General features: G+C 42.2%; 1 protein-coding gene across 1 annotated transcript; it reads right to left on the reverse strand.

Annotated features, from left to right (window-relative positions):
* Nucleotides 1-1,960: 1,960 nt before the first annotated feature.
* Nucleotides 1,961-14,485, reverse strand: pdia3 (protein disulfide isomerase family A, member 3). The gene is made up of 13 exons (XM_020636472.3): nucleotides 14,220-14,485; nucleotides 11,174-11,252; nucleotides 10,968-11,085; nucleotides 10,681-10,788; nucleotides 9,842-9,971; nucleotides 9,599-9,715; nucleotides 7,938-8,063; nucleotides 6,475-6,657; nucleotides 6,038-6,146; nucleotides 5,542-5,670; nucleotides 3,779-3,858; nucleotides 3,461-3,518; nucleotides 1,961-3,375 (listed from the first exon to the last, which is right to left on the reverse strand). The coding sequence occupies exons 1-13, from the start codon at nucleotides 14,351-14,353 to the stop codon at nucleotides 3,262-3,264; spliced, it is 1,485 nt and encodes a 494-aa protein (XP_020492128.1). The 5' UTR covers nucleotides 14,354-14,485; the 3' UTR covers nucleotides 1,961-3,261.
* Between the last annotated feature and the right edge of the window lie 850 nt (nucleotides 14,486-15,335).

The raw sequence follows: 15,335 nt of genomic DNA on the forward strand, positions 1-15,335 counted from the left end.
CTCCGCATCAAATAAATTCTCTGTTGGCCTCTTTTCACGATTGACTCTGTTTTCAGAGAACTTAAATTCAGAGTCGAACACTGTCCCAAGTTATTTATATGAGTCCACTATTTCAGTTCACTAGCTTCAGGGTGACAAAAAGTTCTTCCTAAAATCTATGACCAATTCCTTGGTTTTCATCCAGGAAGTTGTCATCGCACTACTTAACAAAAGTTGGTAGAGCACCGCCATGGCCTGATTCTGAGCCCTGAAGGATGGACAGCAGAACAGTGTCATCTGAGAACTTCACCAGATAACTGCTCTCTTGTGATGTTCTGCAGCTATCTGTGTACATGATAAAAAAGCAGGGGGGAAAGGACACAGCCCTGAGGGGAACCAGTGTTTGACATCATTATTTTCGACATTTGACCTTTCACGAAAACCTGCTGAACTCTGTCTGTTAAAAAGTTTAAAAGCAACATTAAAATCTGACCAGGAAGTTTAAAGTGAGAGGATAGTCTCCCAATTAAAATATGAGGCTGCATTTTATTAAAAGCTGAGGAAAAGTCGGCGAATAAAAGTCTGGCATGGGATTTAGGTTTTTCCAGGTGTTTGTACACAGTGTCTAAAATGAAAACCTTGGCGTCGTCCACACCTTTGCCAGCTTGATAAGCAAACTGAAGTGGATCAAGTTGACCATTTATTAATGAGACAACTTCTGCTTTTAGGATTTTCTCAAATGTTTTCATAACAAGTGAAGTAAGAGCGACTGGTCTTAAATCATTCAAACCCTTAGGTTTAGCTTCCTTAGGTACAGGGATAATTATTGTGGATGTTTTCCAGATGGGGGGTATCCGGCCACACTCCGGCACATCTGAAAAAGTTTTGTGAACACGTCACTGAGCAGCTTTTCTTGTATTAACTCCCTTCAATAGAGTTGTGACAGTTCCCTGAGAGATCACAAAGTCCTTCTGAGGAACAAGAGATTCTCTTAGTATTGAAATATCATCCAAGAAATTAGACCTTTCCCAGCGAGAAAAAAATGAATTAAAAACAACAAGTCAGCATCATCCACACCATCTACACAGATAGGAGGCTTAGTCCCACAGGTGGATTGGTTAATTGATGCCATGGATTTTATTTTATTAATGTCATCACAAACATCATAAAAACATTGTCAGTCTGTACATTCAAAACAGGACTGGAGAGATGAGATGCTGGCCTCTGACCAGATTTTGACGGTCCTCTCCTCGCACTCCAGGTGCCTAAAACAAGGTTTGTACGTGGGCGTAAGGTAGACACTGTTATGATAGGAAGCACCCAAAGAAAGCAGAGGAAAAGATTTGTAAGCTCCACTTACACAACCATAACTGAGATCAAGTGAGGTTTTCTTTTGTGTTGTAGCGCAAGTCACATATTGTTCGTATGTCCTCAATGTTTTATTTAACTTGCAATGATTAAAATCCCCCAGAATAAACTTGGGTGCATCTGGGCAGATAGAGTCATATATCATAGCGTTATATTTTATACAGTTTTATTTCATTTATTGTGGCTGACAAACATCAGAAAGACTTTATTTTGACGTGTTTTACCTTAAATTATTTAGATTATATCGTAATAAATGCATACTATTGGAAATCATACACGCATCTTCGTTCTACACAATCTTTATAAATAATTTACTTTTTTCACCTGAGATTACCAAAAATGTGTATTTATCTCTGGACCGAACCAAATAAATGCTAATCAAGCTTTAGCATCCACGTGAATCAGCTTTATGTAGGCTAAACAAGTGCTTAAATTAAGATAATTTGAATGTCTGGTTTAAAAAAAAAAGAAGTTTGGGGTGTTCTGTGTTCATGGAAAATAGATATAATCCATAGTGTATAATAAAGATGTGACGAGCAAAGGAATAAAAAAAAATACATTATTGTAGAGGTTTTATCATTTAAAAAGAAATCAAGGCAACATGGACATGACGTTTGTTTTTGTTTTTTTAAAGATGAAGACATCAAGTGTAAGAAAAATGTTTTGATTTGGCCTCTACACTAAAGGGTTTTTAGTAGGGATGTAAGAATACCTCATAATCTAATGCAAAAAAACAACACACATGGACAATTTATATTGATTGGACAAACCAAATATGCTGAAATATTTTTTTAAAGGATGTTGGGAGGAGAGAGTGGGCAGAAGGCTGTGGCTCAGTTGTTGAGTGAGTTGTCTCCCAACCAGAAGGTCGAGGGTTCAATCCCCAGCTCTTGAAGCCACATGTCTGCTGTGTCCTTGAACAAGATACTTCACCGCAAGTTGCTCCTGCTGCTTCTTCGGCAGTGTATAAATGTGTGTGAATGGGATTAGTTACTTCTGATGGTCACTTTACACAGCAGCCTCTACCATCAGTGTGTGAGTGTGTAGGTGTGACCTGAGCTGTAAAAGTGCTTTGAGTAGTCAGAAGACTAGAAAAGCGCTGTACAAGCTCGAGTCCATTAACCATTTACATGCAGCAGAGGTCCGAGGTCGAACTCAAACCCACTACAGCCTCTGCACACAACCACCAGGCTAGAACAAAGCAAAACAAAGGTACATGAAGACCTTTGGATCTGGACACATGGACTCTTTCTGTAATAAGATGGACCAAGAGATCTGATACACTGCAGGAAGTTATAGTGACCGACCTGACAGACAAAAAGGGATCATTAGTTTAGAGCTAATTCGAGGCTGAACAGTCCAGACGCTGAGATTCATGAATGAGATCATACAGCCTGTTTTGGTTTTGTGGGCCTTTTTATTTCACAATCCTTCCAAATGTACAAAAACAAAGACGATTAACAAAACAAAAATGAAGAAAAAAAAAAAAAAAAAAAAATAGAAAGGAATTCACCGCTACCAATATCCCCCGTGACAACGACAACAAAAATCAGAGCGACAGATGACCGAAGACTGGAGTCTAACCAAAGTGCATCAGCCTGAGGTGTGGTAGACAGACCCGGGGAAATAAAAATCTCAATTTTTTTCAAAAGCTGTCCCCTCTTCCCTAAAAATTTGTTTTTGTTTTTAGACATTGGTCAGGCCCTGGCCACCACCTCTCCACAGTTTTCCCAGAGCAGCAGAGGACCTAGAGGGAGGAGCCGCGCCCCTTTGATTGGGCCTCAGAGCATTTGGTAGTTCACTAAGAGTGGAATATAATTTCAGTTCTTTCCATGATTTTCCAAATTTCTCCTCCTCCGGTTTGTGAGCGAGGGGGGGAGGGGGTGGGGATGTTGAAGTTCTTGTTGGGAGCTTTTATAGCTCTGACTTCTTCTTCTTCTTCTTCTTGGCCTCCTCCTCCTCCACCACCAGCGGGTTGGTTGCCTCCCTCTTCAGGTAGTTGATGAAGTCGCTCACCTCGCGACCTCCCTGAAACAAAAGAGACGGGAACGTTTAGCAAAAGGGAAAACAAAAACATGACTATAATCAAACGATCACTGAAGCTGATGCTCACCTCGTATTTCTTCGGGCTCGTCTTACTTCCGGCTGGTGCGAAGTACATGGTGGGGAAACTGGAGAAGCAAATAAAAAGTTGTTAAAGTGGCGTTCTGAAGCATGAGACCGTTCTGTTTTAAAGAACCGCCCCGCCCCCCTTAAAGAAAACTGAGGGAAAAATGAGGCCCCCTACACAAGAACCTTTTTCCATGTCTTCCTCGACCTCAAACCTAGTCTGACAGCTCTGTAAGCGTAATGTTCTAAAACACACGAGCATCCAAATGTTTCCAGGCGAGAACAAGCTCTGACCCTTCCAATAAATAAAACCGTAACTCACCCGCTGACTTCGTATGGAGATGGCACATCGTTGGCTGTGGCGTCCATCTTGGCGATAACGATGTTGGGATCATCGGCGAGCTGAAAGAGAAGAGAAGTCAGAAAGTGTGAACAGTCTGCAAGCTGGATCTAAACAAATTGACTCCTATAGTCCAGGTGTCAAACTCAGACGAGGCCCTCTGGTATAAAGCACAAACACCACGGAAACTACAAATCCCAGAATGCACCACCAGGGGTTGACATTAAGCAAATTTTGCCCTCTGGGCCACTGGTTTTCAAATATCACTGGCCCGACCATCGTAACCGCTGGCCCAGGAACGTTACTTTTGATTCGAAGAAAAACAGTCACCAATTTACTCTTTAAACATTCTGATGCAAAAGTAAATTAGAACTTTTATTTAATTAAGTGAGCTCTAATTATAAAAATATTTTGTATTTTTCTTACATTTATGTGCTCATGTTTATTCACCATGCTGGTAACTGTAAGAGTCTCCTTAATCTGATATTAATATGAGGCTGTGATAGAGCTGGAATCTCTCCTTCTTTCTTCTGTGAGAAACTCTTCATCCTTAGATCTTTACTTTAGGAGCTCTCTTAAGGGCTAAGATGCTTTGTGAATAACTTTTATCTTTACTAGGATCTGGTCTTTAACTTCAAGGGGAAATTTAGCTGCAGTGTGTTCCAGCTCCTCCAGCTGTCTGTCACTGTGGCTGAAACTTTTCTCCCTTCTGTTTTCGTCATGTCCTGCTGTCACTCTCGACTCTTCCGGTGATTGTTTTTCTTTGAATGCTGATTTTAGCTCGGCTTTTGTCGGGATCTGACGGTTTTAAAACCGTTTAACCAAACGTGTTTTTTTATTAGAGAAAACCTGCGCTAAAATCTGTGTGCGAGTGTACAATCCGAGAGGCGCGAGTGCGCTCGCGGGAGGGACAGCAGTGAAGCAGTCAGCTGCCTTTCAACTGTGACACACATGCGCGGAAACAAGCACATGAAACGTTGATGCTGTAGCAGTTATTAGGGTGACGTTTTTAAAATAATTACTAACAAAACACCAGTATGACAGTAAAGCGCTGTGAAGTTGAGAACGTGTTACTGTCTTTTTTTTTTTTTTTTTTTTAACCAGGCAATATTTTAACTGGCCCGAGCAGACTCTTTCAATCATTCATCCGGGCAGCGGGCCAGTTATAATGTCGAGCCCTGCACCACAATGGCCGGACATGCACGCTCCAGCTCTGTGCAGCGTACAGGAGCATCTCAGGGCCTGAAACCTGCAGCTTCAAAGACAGGCCGCGTGATCACGGACATGTGTGGTGCCGCTTCTGAGGAAGCAAACTAAAAGATGACAAACCACACACAGTGACAAACAGAGTCGTCTGCACCAATTATGATTTTAAATAAATACATTTTCACCCAGTTTGGGCCTTCAGTGAAACCCAGTTTTAAGTTTGTGCCCCCTCAGTCATTGAGTTTTACACCCCTGACTCAAATAATGAATCCACATCCAGCCTATTCAAATGTTCAATCTCTTGATTTTTGCAAAAACTAGTCCGGCCCAGATTAGATCTCATTTAACAAATCCGGTCCACTACCTGACATGAGTTTGATGCCCCTGTTCTAGAGAGTCAGCAGTGCAACTCGTCCAACTTTGGATTGAATGCTACGAAAGCAGCGCTCTCATAAAGTCTTAAAGAGATTAATATAGTTAAGCTGAGTATCTGATTATTCACATCAATAACAGCAGTTGGTAATAAACCCATTTCCCACCTTCTCTCCCAGCTCTTTGAATTTGGGCTCCAGGCTCTTGCAGTGTCCGCACCACGGAGCGTAAAACTCGATCAGCACGTCTTTGCTGTCATCGTTCACGATGGAGTCAAAGTTCTCAGCCACGATGACCTGAAATCAAAAAATAACAACATAGTCAATCATCTTTGTTTTAGACGTCGAATAAAGCGGTGATGAAACGGTTTCTCAGAGGAGATTCCGTTTTAATAAAAAACAGAGAAGTCAAACTATTTATGAAGCTTTAAACGAGATTGAGAGGGGGGGGGGGGGGGGCAGGGGGGGAGACAGCTATCTACAATGTTTTGAATTTGTACTGCAGTACCCAGTTTAAACACTAGGTGTCAGAGTTACATATTGATCCTTTATAAATAGGGAGTGAAATTAAAAACATGCTGAATATGAGGACATTCAAGGCCACACATTGATCAAATACTAATAAAGAAAACAGGTTAGAAATATTGAGCAGAATTCCTCTCACCTTGACCGGTCCGTCGTTGTTCTCGGGGATGGGCTCGGATTTGAGGTACTTCTTCAGCTTGCCGTCAAAGTAATCGTCCAGGAAACGCTCCAGAGCGGCTCCGTCACGACTGTGAGGAGAACAAAAAGAGAAATGTTGTATTTACGGAACAATGAGCCACCGTTTGCTTTAAACGTAAGAGCGAGAGCAAGATGTTCAAAAGTAGCACAGACAGACTGGTCTGTGTCGCTGTGTTTCCCAGCACAGCCTCATTCATACACATGTTTAAACAGCACGAGCAGCGTGTGATGGTTGCAGCTAGTTTACATCTTGGAGAACTTTTTTAGTAAACTCTCGTTTTCAAAACGAGCCAGCTGAAAGATTTCAGTTTATTATGTTAAATTAATTAATGTTTGAAATGTTCATGTAGCAAACCGGCTAAATACGACTCGACTTACGTGAACTCCTCGCTCATGGCGTATTTGTCTCCCTTGGCGGTACGGAGGGCCACAACGGGTATTTCAGACGAGCCGCCGTCCAGGCCGAACTCGGACACTTCGTGGTTGAACGTGTTCCTGTTGGCCACGGCGAAGTTCAGCTTCTTGCCGTCGTCCAGGAATTTCTTGGCCACCTTCATCACCCTGAAGAAAAACAAAAAACAAACACAGTAACGTTTGGTGAGTTTTTCAGTCATGAAGATAAAACATTTAAATGGAGATGTTACTTTTATCTTCATGCTGCATTAGCCTGTGTCCTGCATAGTTGAGTTAGCATGCTAATGTTAGCGTTCTTTAGTTAGCTCGTAGCTTCATATTGCATGTAAATGGACACAGAATGAACATGATCTAAAAACACTAAGGTGACATCTAAATAATCAGTGAGTATGTTCTTCTTCTCTCTAGTCCTTGACTAAAACAGCTTTTATACACAAGGGGAGGAGCCGGCCGTCCCGTCCATGTAAACATGGCTCTGACAACAACACAGCCAGCGGGACTCGAGCGTCTCACTCATTGTAGACAGTCATGACTCAGAGAGACATTTACACAGGATATACACATTCTTCCTTTAACCCCCAATTCACACATACTCCGTGCACGCTGCGGTCCGTCAGCGCCGCGCACAACGTTGTACTTAGCTTCCACTCTAGTCAATCATTGTGTTCACACAGCGCGCGCTGCGGTCCGTCTCTGGCGCGTGCCACCAACGGCACTACACTCTGCTCCGTTTCAAATACGCAGCAAGTCTATTTTCGCCGGAGTACGCTGCAGGCACGTGTCAAGCTGGACAGAATATGACAGCCCAGATAGGAAGTCAGACAAGGAAACGCACAGAGCATCCGGTCAATTTCAAAATAAAACACAATATACGGACTCACGATCGTATTTTTCATCACTTTATCAACATTACGTCAAAACAGGTACTGAATTAACAACAATGCATCCTCAGAAAGACAAAGAAACATGTTGTTTGCATGTTGTTTGCATGTTTTTCTCTTAATTCCCTCAGGGGAATTATGTGTCATGGGTGCGCTCCGCTGCGCTGACGTCCCAGAAACAGATCCAGTGTGAATGGGCGCGAGCCGTCCGATGGAGCAAAACCATGGTGCTGACGGACCGTGGCGTGCACGTAGTATGTGTGAATTGGAGGTAAGGATCCAAAACTTTGGCTTAATTTATCAGTGAGGGCAGACTGACACACCCGACTAGTTCAGTGAGGCATTTGCAACATTGACATCTGTTTTAAAAATGTGCAATGTGAAGATAAACACGTGCTTTCATTTGTTGCCTTTCAGAGGAAGCAGACTGTTGACGTGTTTAAAATAAAAAATAAAAACACCATCAAGCTGTGGTCGGAGCTCAAACTGAAGAACATCAAACTGCAGGACATTAAAAAGGTCCGAGGTGGGTTCAGGGACACCTACCTGTTCCTCCAGTAGTTGGAGCCCTTTGGATTCTTCTCATAGTCGACATCATAATAAGCCACCAGCAGGTCCTTCCCCCTCAGCTGGTCTTTGTTGTCGTCTGTCATGTGGGGGCAGATTCCAAAACTGAGAGAGAAAGAAAGAGAGAGTTTAACATCTTCATGAACACATGTCATGAGTGTTAAAGGTTTTTATCTGATCCTCCTTAAACACGACGTACAAACTGGTTATTGCAGTAAGTTATGAGCAGAGGTGAAAGAGAAAGTGAAACTAAAAAAGGGGATTTCAACTGCAGGGCCGCAAAATACGATCAAATAGAAAAGTGTTGATGATTTCTGAATAACTAAAGCTGCTTTTACTGGAGCCCTACAGAAGAGAAGAGCCGGCCTGAAAACAATGTTTATGATGTTATGAGTCTTACACTCTGTAGAAATATAACCACCAGCTGTGACATCATGACCATCTGACCTTCGCAATCCAACAGTTCTTCCATAAATTCTACTTTGATTAAGTTTCTACATGTTCATTTCTCGCTGACGTGGTCAGAGAGGGGATGAATCTAAATTATATTTATTATTTAAGTCGTAGTGTGTGGTGGTGTATTAGGCCCCGTGTACACTCTTATCTTACAATGAGGAGAGAGCGTTTACAGCAGCAGGCGACCGGCCCGACAAAAAAAGCGTCTTATTTTCAGAGCGCTCTGCCTTCTTTAAGCAGCCGCTCCCAGCGCTTAGACTTTTCAAAAAGGCGGTGATGACATCACAGGCGCTCTTTTCTAAAAGTTTAACGATATTCCCCGTTCTTTGCCGCCTAAAGATCTTGTCTTGTATCCACATCCTCCTCGTTCCGTGTCTGATCAGGAAAATAAACGATCAAAAAAAAAACATGCAGTAACAAGAAACAGAGCAGTGTCGGTCACACAGCGGATGTTGTCAACAGACTGTCGTCATGGAGACAGGACAGATGTGCAGCGCTTTTCTTCTCAGCGTGTCAATCAACCTTTTCTACTTCTCGTTCTGTGTACTAGTCTTTGGTGAGGAGTTGTTTTCCTCAACATTACCTTAAAATAAACTCTACATGTTGTGCATGTAGGAGGAACTGTGGGAGTGATGGAACGGATCAGCTCTCCACCATGTTTTTATATTCAGATCATCCCAAAGATACGACAGCTTTAGGAACATATTTGGAGAGTCATGCAGCGGACTCTTGAACATCTGTCTCCACTGACTTTAGGTCGCTTCATTTTCAGTAACCTTCCAGGAGGAATGACAAGAAATTACAGATACGTCCTGAAAATAATTCCATCAGCATAAAAAAAAAGAAAAGAAGAAAAAAGAAGCAAGATCATGTGGTGGCCTGAAATCATTAAAGAGGGGCGCTGGTGGCGCAGTGGTTTGTGCACCCCATGTATGGAGGCTACGGCCCAGGTTCGAATCCTAACTGTGGCTCCCTTACCGTAGGTCATTAAAAAAAAAAGAAAAAGAAAATCATTAAAGAGTCTGTGAGAGAGACGGACTTTGTTACGGCCATTGAGATCAAATAGAAACAGAAACTTCAATGGCGTCATGTCGTGCGCTGTGTGCGATGGTGGCGGCTGAACTCGCAGTGATGCAAACCCGGAGCGCACAGATGTTTGATGAGGAGGATGAGGTAACACTCACATGTTGTCCTGGATGAACTTCTTGATTTTGTTGCTGGTGAACTCATCGCCGCCGTATTTCACCGAGCTGTCCTCAAACTTGTTGCTGAGTCTCTTTGGACGGAACAGGACGACTCCCCTGGAAAAGCCAAAACAGGAAATGTCATTGCCTTCGTGCCGCAGCGATGGTGATGTCACACGTGTGACGTAAACAAATATCCGCTCCCCCTGCCTCGAGTGAGAGGAGAGGAACAGAGCTTCTTACTCGGCCTCCACGTCGTTGCTCTTCAGGAGCTCCTCGGAGTTTGTGTGGCCGAAGCGGTAGTTGTCCCTCAGGGCGTTGGCGGCCTTCTGGAACTCCGCATGTGCCGTGCTCTTGTCGTCAGCGAAGAAACCTGAGAAGGAAAGAATAACCGTGTTCAGCTCAGCATGAAATAAACGTGATGGCAGAATGATTCCTCATTTCTACCTCGGCTGGACGATGATGGATAACCTGTTCTATTTGAGAAAGTAGGTTTGTCTAACAGAGGGAGGGAAAATCTTTTCTTAATAAATATGATATAGAGTGACATGAACGAGAGTATTTATTCACTTGGAAGAAAATAAAACCAGGAAAGAAAAGGATCATTTGACCAGTGTATACACGGCTTTATGCTGAACGCTGCTTATCTAATGCTGTGTTCAGGTGCTCCTCTGCTTACGTAGAGCCACCAGTTCACCTCTGTAAGTTTATATTTACAGTGCGTCACTGATTATGTGCAGCCGACACATAATCAGACACATTTGGTGTTTGGCCCATGTGGATTTTTGCTAAATGTACGAGTTATAAGTTATATTTGAGCAAATACTTTATGTGTGATAAGTGAAAATATAGTAAAGTATCTCAAAACATCTTTTGCCTGACATGTTGATGACAAATATGACGTCAAGTTGGCAATCAGGTCACCTAATTCTTTCCTGACTTTTGCTCCGACTTGAGCAGGTGTTCACGCATTTTCCAACTCGGAAACTCGTTTGTCCGACACCACTTGAATGCACCATAATTCCTGCTTTTTGAGTCTTCTTTGTGCGAAAGCAATTCATGAAACTAAAAAAAATACTCACCGACAACACCAGCATCTGGGCTTTCGATGAACTTGAGCAGGTCAGCTTCAGCCTTGAGCTCGACAGAAGCCGGACCGGCCTGCTTCTTCAGTAAACTGACGATCCCATCTACAGAGAGAGAGAGAGAGAGAGAAAAACATGGAGGGAGGGAGAGAAACATGGAGAGAGAGAGAGAGAGAGAGAGACAGAGAGAGGAGGAGAGAGAGAAAACATTAGAATGACGGAGGTGGTTAAAAATGCTTAAAAAAGGTGAATGTTTAAATCAATCTCAGCAGACGGTTTTATACCTGCCGTTCTGGGACCATCATAGGGACCAGACTCCTCTCCATCCCTGAAGAGCTTCAGGGTGGGGTATCCACTGACACCATATTTGCTGCATATGTTGCTGTTGACTGTGCAGTCGACCTGCAGGAGAAGAAAATCATTGACTGTCTGAAGAGGTGCAGAGTGCAGCACACCATGTTACAGTTTAGTCAAGTGGATTATGTAATACCTTGGCCAGAGCTACCATGCCTTTCAGACGTGTGGCGGCTACCTCGTACTCGGGCGCTAGTCGTTTACAATGGCCACACCTAAAGGATAAAGGACATGGATCCGTCAGGGAGGAGAACAAGCAGCAGTATTCAGGTTTCATCCTGGCACTTATCCTGAGGGAGATCTACAGATCTCCCAGAGTGACATTTGAAACCACCAAATAGTTTAACTGTGAGGAAAAGAACGGGATCCACAAGTTTGAAAAGAATCAAGCTTCAGGAGTAAAATAACCAGGACTGGAGGTCAAACTAACAATGTGATGTTTTGTTGCTGAATTTATCTAAAGTCAAAACTAAATCTGGTGAAGGTGAATTTAGTCTCTATGGTGCCTGCTGACCTGAGGTCTGTGGAAACTTCAAATTCCTTTAAGAGCGGTCTTCAAACATTGCTTTTCTCCCGTGCCTTTGGCTGCTAGTTTCTCTTTGTGTGTGTATGTGTACATGTGTGTACGTTTGTGGTTGGTGTATGGTCCCTGTGTGCACTCTAGTAGGTACAGGTGTGTGTGTGTGTTGAACAGGACGGTGCAGGCTCCGTTTATAAATGTGTTTTGGATTTAAAGTTAGCTTTGAATCTTTATTATTTATCATAGAAAGAAAACATGAAATATTCTAATTTCACGTGAAATCATCTGGTGTTTGTTTGTTTGTCAGTTTTCAGTTTAAACTGAACTTCTTAGGAGCCAAAATGCAGAGTCTCTTAAAAGACGATTTAAAAGTATTTTTCATGGTACAGTCAGTGGGCGTTGCAGTTTGACTGCAGCTCAGTTATCAGCTCTCTGGAGTCACTGCGGGGTCAGGCGTGTGAAGGTTTCTGACCGCAGAGTGCGAGGTGTGTTGCACCGGGAGTCTGGAGTTTTATGTTTCATGTTTTATGTTTATGTTTAAAACAAATGTTTTAATGCAAATCAGTCTGGCTGCTTATCTAACGTTCTCTGGAGCGTGCAGCACGTCAGTCAGGTGACTCCAGGATCAGACTCCTCAGAGGCTCCGAGTTAGACTCATCTGCACTGCAGGTGTGTTTAACCAAGCAAACATTTAGACTGGATATAAAGACTAGAAAAGATTGGAATGGCTTGTGAAATTAATAAATGTATTTTTGTCCTCTATGTATGACACTTTGTAGACATTTGTGCTCGAGATCAGAAAAAGGAGAGAAGGGAGGGTAAATAAATGTCATAATAAACATCTTCCCACTCCTCTTCAAACATCTATTTTTAGCTTTTTCTTTAATTTGGAAATCAGTCGAGGTTGGGTTTTACTTTATTCTCACTTTGGTTGTTTATCTCAGTTCATTTTATTTAACTTGTTAGAACGAAAGATATCAACAAAGGTTTTTATCGAGAATGTAAAAGAAACAAAAAACTGAAAAGTAAAAAAAATGTGTTTCTTGAACTGAACTAAAATGGAAATGAGGCTTTACAAAAAAAACAATAACTAAATGAAACTGTATAATGCAAAAGATCAAACTTTTTCCTCTTACTATCCGTACTATATATGGGAGGGGGGGGGGGGGGGGGCTGATGTGGCCTGCGGGCCCCAAAGCGTCCCATCCAGCCCCAAGAACATCATCAAATTCAGAATAAATTAGGAGGGAAAAACATGTTGTGGTATTTAGGTTATCATTTTTAAATCCACATTGCTATTAAAGCAACAACCAACCAACAAAAATTGAGTATTAAATATGATTTATCTTGAATGACTTAACGTTTGATGTTGTTGACAGAAACCCAGCTGCTTCCCCTCAAAGGGATCTGTGCTTGTTTGTAGCTTCACCGCCTCATGCTGAAGCTATAAAACAAATCCCCCTCTTTTAGGACTGAAATGTTGCTCATGTCTGAGACTGTAAACACCAGTTTGTCAACAACATTTTGTTGTCTAACGTGCTGTTCTTGTATAACTTTTTGCACGCCATTGTTTAACATTTATGTTTTTTTTATTACAATACATTACAAACATATCAGTTTAAAAAAACAGGATGGCAAATGCTCGTCTCTACTTTCATCAGAAATTGAATACAATTGATTTTGTAGGAAATCAAATGTTGCTCTGCACATTTAATAAAACTGTAAGGAGCCCAGACAATAAATAAACAAATAAATAAAATCACAAGGCTGAAATAGTCACATCAGGTTAATGGGAGAAATGATATTCCCCCTCTGACACAACTTCTTCACGTTGGGCTTGACAGCTTTTTGTAAAAGCATATTTGAGTCCGTCCCCAACATTGTCTGTCAAGTAAAAATGTATCTTGACCCTTTAGGATACAGAGACAGCAACACTATAATAAAAACTTTAAAATAAGCAATTTCACACCAAAAAAATAGAAATAAACGAAATTAAAATAGAAACTAATGAAACATCCAAAACGAATAAAACCTTGATATAAACAACATTAAAGTGATCTAAAAAAAAATAAAAAATGTTCACCTGCTTATTCAAGTTTGGCACTGTCGTACACGTCACACTTGCTGTGGACCAATCAGAGGGCGACACCAAAACTTCTTCGGCCAATCAGAACGTTACAACAGTGAGCACTCACACCCCCTAACTTCCTCGTAGCCTCTTTTAGCACGTAGTTTTCAATTGAAAATGAAACTAAACACAATTATAACAGAAAACTACTTGCACTGTCTTTTAAAGTAAGGACCGTGGTCAAAGTTAGGCCCGTTTAGAAAGCGGAATAACACAAAACACTGACGGCTGACTTACACCTTCCCGCTGCTAGCTAACATGCTAACGTTTGGTCATTGGCCAATTAAGCAAGAATCCTCTGGACGTTCCGATTTATTAAAGTAGAATTAATGACGATTTGAATTCACCAGCGTTTTAAAATAACTCTGAAAACTATAACGATGTTGTACTGTCGTATGCCCGGTAAGAAGTGATAGCCAATTAGCAATTAGCTTCACTATTTATTACGAGCATTCAAGCGAGCTGATTTAACGACCGCAAAACACTTTTTTTAAATGATCGACTATTCTATTTAGAAAGCGTGAAAGGACTCACCATGGGGCGAAAAACTCCACCAGAGCCAGGCTGTGGTCTCCGATCCTGCTCTCGAAGTCATCATCGGTGTAGTCGATCACATCGCTGGCTCGGGAGAAACCGGCGAGAGCAGCCAGAAACATCAGCCTCAACATGGCTCCTCTTCTAGCTTAAACTCAACTTTGAATTGCAAATGAAGTCCGTAGCAGCCTCTTCTGAAGCTCCTGCACAGTGACTCGGACTGGGCCCGCAGCAGACTAGTCGATAGAGAAAGAGAAAGAGATGAAGGCAGCGGGACCTCTCCTTACCACAGTGTGGCAGCCTCCCATTGGTCAACCCGACGCGTCACTCCAGCTCCGTCAGCCAATGAGAAGCGGCAAAATGGGTCCTGGTTCTCTTGTGACCAATCACAGCACGACATGAAATCAAAACTGCCCTCTCGCACGCGGAAGCGAGCATCCTCGCAGGTCACTTCTTGTTATCGTTCCTTTAACACCTCGATAGGCGCTTTATGAAATGCCTTTGTGCAGAAAAAAAAGATAAACAGACGTGGGATAGATCAGGGGAAAGCAACAGAAATCATTAAATCAGTTTTAAGGAATTCCTGTGTGATCATGGTGGCTTCAGGTTTCTTCATTTCTCTACCCTTAGCAACACACTATCAACTTGAATCAAACAATTTCTCAAAATCAATGTCTCCTTTTTACCTTTGTCATGATGCGTTCAATGTGTTATGTGAAGCATGGCAACATTGACTTGTGCTACATAAATAAACTTGCCCTAAAAAATGTCACTTTGGAATTTTTTTCCCAGTGACTTGTTCTGGAAACTTGGAGGCCTTACATTTATTTTAATTTGCAGCTCTAATGTTGGAAATATACCCTGACAGTGATCAAATGTGGTTCTTTCTTTTTCTTCTCCCGATAGGCAAGATTAGTGTGTTGCAATAGTCCTTTTGTTTATTGTTCTCGGGCCATCTCTGCTCTAAAAATACATTTTGCTGTGTTGAACCTGAAGTGTCCTGGGCTGCCGCTTTTCTTGGGAGTGGGAGGAGTGGGAAGAGTGGGGGGGGGGGTCACTTATTATATGTTGTGTCTTGGTTCCCCTATAGACCAGGGACATAACATGGGCCTTTCA

The sequence above is a fragment of the Labrus bergylta genome, chromosome 7 (assembly GCF_963930695.1).
Source record: "Labrus bergylta chromosome 7, fLabBer1.1, whole genome shotgun sequence".
NCBI lineage: Eukaryota > Metazoa > Chordata > Actinopteri > Labriformes > Labridae > Labrus > Labrus bergylta.